The 7,666-nt window shown below is 42.1% G+C and overlaps 1 protein-coding gene across 1 annotated transcript; it reads right to left on the bottom strand.

Annotated features, from left to right (window-relative positions):
- Positions 1-1,446: 1,446 nt before the first annotated feature.
- Positions 1,447-7,647, bottom strand: slc7a4 (solute carrier family 7 member 4). Its single transcript, XM_026188497.2, has 5 exons — positions 7,491-7,647; positions 5,337-6,400; positions 4,529-5,235; positions 4,330-4,438; positions 1,447-2,767 (listed from the first exon to the last, which is right to left on the bottom strand). Exons 2-5 carry the CDS (start codon positions 6,316-6,318, stop codon positions 2,550-2,552), a joined length of 2,016 nt encoding a protein of 671 aa, XP_026044282.1. The 5' UTR covers positions 6,319-6,400; positions 7,491-7,647; the 3' UTR covers positions 1,447-2,549.
- Between the last annotated feature and the right edge of the window lie 19 nt (positions 7,648-7,666).

Below are 7,666 nucleotides of genomic sequence, written 5' to 3'. Positions count from 1 at the left end.
ATCACCCGGTCTACTTACTTCCACTTACGCAACATCAGTCGTCTCCGTCCTTTCCTCACCCCACATGCTGCTGCTGTCCTTGTCCATAGCCTTGTCACTTCTCGAGTTGATTACTGGAATTCTCTTCTCTTTGGTGTCCCTAACAAATCTCTTCACAAACTCCAACTCCTCCAGAATTCTGCAGCCCGGATCATAACTTGCACACCATCCAGAAAGCACATCAACCTGTTCTTCGACAGCTTCACTGGCTGCCTGTAGATTCTCTTTCTAAATATTGCTTTTCACTTTCAAATGTATCCATAACCTGGCCCCACTCGTTCCCTTAGGTCTTCATCCGCCATTCACCTTATTGTTCCCTCTGCCTGTTTCACCACTATGGGGAACAGAGATTTCAGCCACTCTGCTTCCCAACTTTGGAATTCATATCCTCCGGAATACTGACTCTCTTCTCTTATTCAAGTCAAAAATCAAAACCCTGAATAGATGTTTAAACCCTCATCTGTTGAAACTAGCCTACTCTTTTTAACATTGACTGCAATTGTTGTATAATACCTGTTTATCCTTTTACTGTTTATCTTGTATGCTCTGTACAGTGACCTTGGGTTTTAGAAAGGCGGCTACAAATAAAATGTATTATTATGATTATTATAAACAACAAAAGGATGTGAATACTACATGGGTGTGATTCTCTAAGAGACTGAAATCAAACTCTGCACAGTATTTTTTTTTTTGTAAATGCTGCTTCAAAACATTTATTTTTTAGTCTTTTGCATTTTACATAGACATTCACCACAACAGACTTGATAAGAAGAAGATTTGAGACTTGTGCAGAGAACAGAGTACAATACTACTCAGAAGTAAGAAAAGATTTGGACCATTTATAACTGTGAGAACGTTCAGCTTAAAAAAGCACCACAGTATGAATATCTATTACCGGGCTGACATTAAAAGCAGAACACTGACACAAAATTACAAGACAGTAGATTGCAAACTGTGCAAAGTTGTACAAAATTCTCTTGAACCTGACTCCTTTTTTAAAACTATGCCAAATGCCTCCTAGTGTACATTCTTACCTATGTTTGTGTTTTGGTTTAATAATTCAAAGCATGGTGTGCAGTATAACAGTTTCTCTCCATCAGACAAATAAATAACTGAACCATTCAGACTGAGCGTTTTCGCTTTGGACATCAGTATACATTGACTACAACATGTTTAAGGCCATTGGTTTCTTGTGTAACACATGCAAACATAAACTGAAAAGAATAAAATCAGAATAAACTTGTTTTTTAAATACACAGAGTAACATATGTGATTGAGAAATAAAAGCTCACTTAAATTCAATTATTGACACAAGTGTAAACTGTGGGAATGCTATCCATCTGATGTGAGCGCTCTCACATATGCGACTTTCCCTAATCTAGGTCAAGCTGCAGACTGGCGACAGGGACCGCAGTAAATCTGCCGGGATTATGGAGGCCCTCGGGGGAGTGGTGCAGATCCCAATTTAACGTAACGACCAGTGACTGCAGTATTTGTGTTTGAAGACTCCCGTTTGATAGGTTTCCACTGATATTAATATATCGACATTTTCCCAGCTTGTCTCAACAATCGGTGTGCTTTGTTACATAATCTCATGCTGACAGGGGGAGAAGTGAAAGGGGCTGCTGACTAAAAGGTGGATGAGAAAAAGACTCAGAGTGCAAGATCAGTGACACGAAAGAAAGAAGTGGGTCATGGGATGAGATTTAGGAGATTTAACAGAACAACTGAAGTGTTCAACCAGCTAATTACTGATTATAGACCAATAGAAGTACATGCAAAATTTATGAGTGACACACAAAAATAACAGAGACAAGAATGGCTAAGCTAATGTAAAATAATAGTATAAATAGTAAAAATCGAAAAATAAATACATAGAATATTACTTATATTATAGGATTAAATACTTTGTCCTAAAGAAAAATACTTGGGGAAGTCTATATATTACCAGATAGCAAAAGCCGGTTCTGGGGAGAAGAATCTCAATCTGATAAAGGAAAAAACTGAACTCTGTGCTTTTCTTTGTTCAAATTACAACAAACAGGAAACAATGCATTAACTGAATTAAATGATATTCTACTTTGTTAGCAAAAAGAAGAGACATTGGTTTTGCACCTCCACTGCTGTGGTAACATTAAAAAAAACAAAAAAACAACTCCACTGTTTGTCACAAAGAAAGCACCATATATGTGGAATCTGACAAACTGGCAAGGTTGCAAGAAAAGAGCTGGTCTTAGGGCATGTAACACAATTTTGATGCTTAATGTTTGCAGGACAGTAATAAAGCTCTCTACTGTACATTTGAAAATTACAAGATATACAAATAGGCTTCACAATAAGACAGAAGGAGTGCATCCCCCAGACTGTGGTGTGCATACATTTGCAGAGCAACGAGTATAGCCTGTCACATGCTAAAGGGAGTGAGATGCAGATAGTACACTAGTTATAGTACAGCATATGACTGGGCGACAACACACCGGGCAGTTTTAATGATTACGACTGGTCACACATTATCTCTTTCTGTTGCACTCCTCGGCTGCTGAGGCAGCGGGGCTGTCGATGTGGTGCGCTGAGGTGTCCAGCTGACTATCGGGCTGAACGGACTGCACTGTCTCTACCAGGCTGCCGCTGGGTAGCACCACATAGCGTGCGGCCATGTCTTTGGGCTGCAGCTCCCGTATTCCCTCCTTGCTGTGCCAGATCCCGTAACCGAAATACACAAAAAGACCTGCGCGAGAGACAAAATGGAAAAAAAGCTAGAGCAAGAATTTGACTCTACATAACAGCACACAGCTACAAAATGGCTCTTTTTTTGTCCTTGTGTTTGATGCAGAAGATGAAGGTGTACGTATGAGAGAAATTTATTATTTAATCTACTTGAGTGTAGCCAATCTACTAGATGTGACATTGTAGTTATCGTCCATCTTAGATGGCCAGGCTTGCTTATAGGACTGCTGATGGCAAAATGGCATTTTAAGACAAATACTACAGTCAGCATGCTAATGTACGCTCAAATGCAAAGCCTGCAGGTTGTTACATTCAAAGTCGTCACATCAGTGACTGTATAAAAGATCTGAAAGTTTACTGTATAAAGGTTTACAATCATTTGGCCACATAAGTGATTGTTAGCAATGCTCTGTGCAGTTAACACCACACAGAGCTAAAGTTAATGCAACTATTATTAGTTTTGAGGGGTAGCTTTCACTTAGTTTTTAATGCACTTGCAACTTCTGATTGTGAAAAATGAGGCCAGTTCAGAAATGTCGAGAACTGCAGTTTCTCAAATGGCCACTTGAGGCTAGCTCTCCTTTGAGTAAAGTATGCCAATCTCCTTAGAGACCTATTATCAACAGCCAAAAAGATTGTGTTTACAGCCTGTTACAGTCTCTGTAGCAATTTTTGTATAACTTTGTATAACACGCAATGACACACAAATCAATTTACAAGTTTTGTGTAATGTGTTCTTTTTCTGGACAAAGCATAAAAATGAGATACTGTTTAAGTGATCAAAATTAGAAATTCTGCAGGGATTCAAATAAGTATTTCTCCAACTGTAAGTAAAGGGAGCGGATTGAAAAGTTGACTTCTGCCATTCTGCTTTTCCTCTGATGTAATAGTTACATCAGTGAACCAGTAATGATAAATAGCCTAATATTATGAATAGTACTTTAGCAAAAGAGTACTTTTGAGTTAAATTAAAAAAAAAAAAATAACACTCCATAATTACATTATGGGAGATAAGTATCCATTCCTGCCTCAAGGGAGTGAGAATTTAGCCAGAAGCCCTGTCGACAGTAATATCCCACATGTGTGTATCTTGTTAACTTGCAACAGTGTGACAGGGAAGTTTAAACAGTTTAGTGGCCCAGAGAAGCCTTAAGCTAATACAGCTAATTACGCTTCCCAAGTGATTCCCACTGACAGACGGACATCAAAAAGCTGTTTGTCCAGCGCCTACATCTGCAGAGGACTGATAATAAAAGGTTTTCTGCTTCCTAAGAGAACAGAAGATCTTTTATTACCAGCCTTTTATTGTAAAACTTGGGTAGGTTGCATTAAGTTCACCTGAAGCAAAAGGCAGATGTTTTATGGTAGCGTATTCAAACTACTTCCTGAGATAACACAGACGGCCACTGTTTGTGCGGATAGATAGTTGCATGAGCCGGCTGTGTAAAAGTAAATCTATTTGCCCAAAGTTTAAGTTGGGCAAAAATATATATTTTTGGAGGAATATACTGAAATCTTTTAGTGGCCCCAATATTTTCTGCATAAGTTCTGATGTCCTCTTACCTATGGCAATCCACACAGTGAATCGAATCCAGGTTAGAAGGCTGAGCTTCATCATGAGGAATACATTAAAGAGGATACTGGCACCTGGAGTCAATGGAACCAGAGGTACCTATATAAAAATAAACACTCTGTCAGTCTCTAAGCAGTACAGTTTTTCCTTCTTTTTAATATAGACTTGAGAATGTCTATAAAAGCTCACCTGGAATGTTTTGTTGTTTCTTTGTGGCTCATGGACCCATATAATAGCAAGGCTGAGAATGTAGGCTAAGCTAAAAATCACCAGAAGCATTGTGAAGCTCCACAATGGCAGCTGCAGCTGTTTCTTTCCAAATTCTAGCACAACACAGAGGGACACCGAGCTCACTATCAAAGTGAGCACACAGAAGGCCACCACTTCACCGGGCTCACAGTCCCCCAGCAGCCTGTCCAGGTACGGCTCCCAGCACGCCTTCAGCTGCCCCACGCCACGCCTCTCTTTTTGCTTCTGCCTTTCTACCAACTGGAGTTTGTCTGAGAAGGACTCGTACTGCTTTGGCTCCTCGCTGTCCTCAGATATGGTCTGAGATTCCAAGGGGGCAGGAGAAGGCTCGTTGTTGGGGATAGGAGATGTAGAAGGCGTTCCCTTGGAGCTGGTTTTCTCGGGCTGGAAGCGCAGCACGATAACACTCGCTGCCACGAAGGTGTAAGCCAGGAGAGTTCCGATGGACAAGAACTGAACCAAGGCCTCCAGGTCAAAGATGAGAGCCATGGTGGCCATGAGGATTCCAAACACCAGAATAGCATTAACAGGAACCTTGGTGATGGGATTGACTCTTGCAAAAATGGAGAAGAACAATCCGTCCTCTGCCATGGCATACACAATCCGAGGGAGGGAGAAGAGATTACAGAGCAGCACAGTGTTCATGGCTAGAAAGTGGAACAAAGAGGACACAAGTCAAAATATGGCACTGATAAATCAATACACCTGGTAAACACAATGCACCAACAAGCATTTAAATCAAACTCACCACATATGGAACCGACTGCCACAACAATTCCAGCCCAACTATAACCACGGCGGAAAAAGGCATCTGCCAGAGCCGAGTTGGGGTCCAGTGTATGCCAGGGTACCATCAGCGTAAGCACTGTGGAGACCAGGATGTAGGCTGTTGCTGCCAATCCAAGGGAGATAGCAGTGGCGATAGGAACGGCCTTCTGTGGATTCTTTGCCTCCTCACTTGAGGAAGCAATTACATCAAAGCCCACAAATGCATAGAAACATGTAGCCGAACCTGCCAGTATTCCCGACATGCCATAAGGTGCAAAGCCCCCTTGCTCCTGGCTCCAATTGGCTGGCTCAGCGAGCACAAAGCCAAAGACCAGGATGAAAACAATAACCCCCATACTAACGGTGGAGAAGATGTGGTTGAGGTAAGAGGACACTTGGACGCCAAAGGAAATGAAAAATGAGGCAACCACCAGAATTCCTGCCGCGAGCAGGTCAGGGTAATGCGCGAGGAAGGGAACGTTCCACTGCATAATGTGCGTCTCTGTGAAATTCTGGATGGCGTGGTTAAAAATTGAGTCTAGATAGCCGCTCCAGGCACGAGCCACCGCAGCCCCACCGATCATGTTCTCCAGAATCACATTCCAGCCAATGAGAAAGGCCCACAACTCCCCCACAGAGACATAAGTAAACATGTAGGCGGATCCCGTTTTGGGGATGCGCGCTCCGAACTCAGCGTAGCAAAAGGCAGCCAATAAGGAAGCTATACCTGCGAAGACGAAAGATATGATGACAGCGGGCCCGGCTGTGTCTTTGGCCACCGTTCCTGTCAGAACATACAAGCCAGAGCCCACCATTCCACCGACACCCATCAGTGTCAGGTCCAGGGTGGAGAGGCAGCGTTTGAGGGACGTGGCCATCATGTCATCTTCTAGTGTCTTGAGGCGGTTCAGTTTCTGACAAAGGCGCACCGCTGGCCCACAGCCTCTCGGACAGGTTGCCATAGCTAAAGGGTTAGGCAGGCCAGCTGGGCAGGATAGTGGCGCAGCAGTCACACTGGATCCATTACCTGCTTATGAAGAGGACCTGTAAAAAAGCAATTTGCATTTCGTGACTAAATATGTATTTTTCACAAATCAGCTGATGCATACTATGTGTGCAATGCCACTTTGGACGCAAAGTTCTCTTTCAAGCTGTACCTTTAAAGAAATGATGTCCATGTCCTTGAAAAATATTATCTATAGAGATTTTTAAGGTCCTGCATTTACATTTGACAATATCTTCATTTATACAGCTTAAAATCATAACATATCTGAATATAGGTCCTGCTCCCAATCACAGAAGGGTCATAGAGATACTGGACAAAAAAAAAGTTACATACATGAAGTCAAACTTCAGTTTCTTACATTTTTATACACAACATTTTGTCACCCTATGCTCTACAATAAAAACAAAATGCTTTAGATCTCATACCAGCTGATAACCAGGATCACCAGCCAGATGTTTGTAATATCTTTAAATCTTTACCTTTTAATTTACTTTCATGTTTTTCTCCTTTAAACCAAGAGTCTATAGTGAGTGGCACTACCCTCTTAACACGGTGGGCCAGTCCACGTCATCTAAAAGGTATCACTGATGTGTAAAATTACAACATCAAACAGAGTTGGAAAAGAGAGCAAGAAAAAAAATTTACAGATTATTTTGATATATTTAGTCTTTGTTTCAGTACTTCCAGATATTTCTCCTATCGCTCTGGGCGGTGCAACATCCGACTCCTGGCCTCGATCGGCATATGGCGACAACAGGATGCCTCCATTATAATTACGTAACGCTTTATTCCCCTCTACAAATAAGACCGCTGTCTACTACAACCACAGCCGTTTACATTACACGTATAAAAGCGTGCGTATCCACCATCAAATAACAGAAATAAGATCAGGCGGATGATTGAATGTGCGTCCTTTTAAATGCCAAATTAATAATTTAGAACAAAATGGAAACGCAGGCAGAGAGAGGATCACACCAGTGCATCGCCCTGCCTCTCTCCTGGATGTGGACGAAATGCGGCGCTACATCACACTTTCTACAGATAGGTGTGAGTTTCTGATCCACGCTTCGTTTGTAATGATAAACGACCGCAATGCCATTTTAAAAAAAAAGTCAACGATTGCTTTACCGTCGCTGTTCAAGATGCGTCATCGGTGCTGCTGCGGGTCCTGAGCTGTGGCGAGTTACCGGCGTACATCGTCTGGTGATGGAGCAGAAGGTGCACAGTCGAATAAAACTAACATGCACTGCCCTGACTGACTGCTTCTTAAAGGCGCAGCTCCAGCTGAAAGGGGTTCCCCGCTG

This window comes from Astatotilapia calliptera, chromosome 12 (assembly GCF_964374335.1).
Source record: "Astatotilapia calliptera chromosome 12, fAstCal68.1, whole genome shotgun sequence".
Lineage (NCBI taxonomy): Eukaryota > Metazoa > Chordata > Actinopteri > Cichliformes > Cichlidae > Astatotilapia > Astatotilapia calliptera.
The sequence above is the reverse complement of the archived record's forward strand: the minus strand, read 5'-3'. Positions and strand labels throughout refer to the sequence as shown.

Coding starts and splice junctions, on each gene's coding strand:
- slc7a4 (XM_026188497.2), bottom strand. CDS start 6,318: ATGGCAACCTGTCCGAGAGGCTGTGGGCCAGCGGTGCGCCTTTGTCAG. Junction 5,236..5,336: donor GGCAGTCGGTTCCATATGTG/GTGAGTTTGATT, acceptor TCCACTTTCTAG/CCATGAACACTGTGCTGCTC. Junction 4,439..4,528: donor GAAACAACAAAACATTCCAG/GTGAGCTTTTAT, acceptor ATTTTTATATAG/GTACCTCTGGTTCCATTGAC.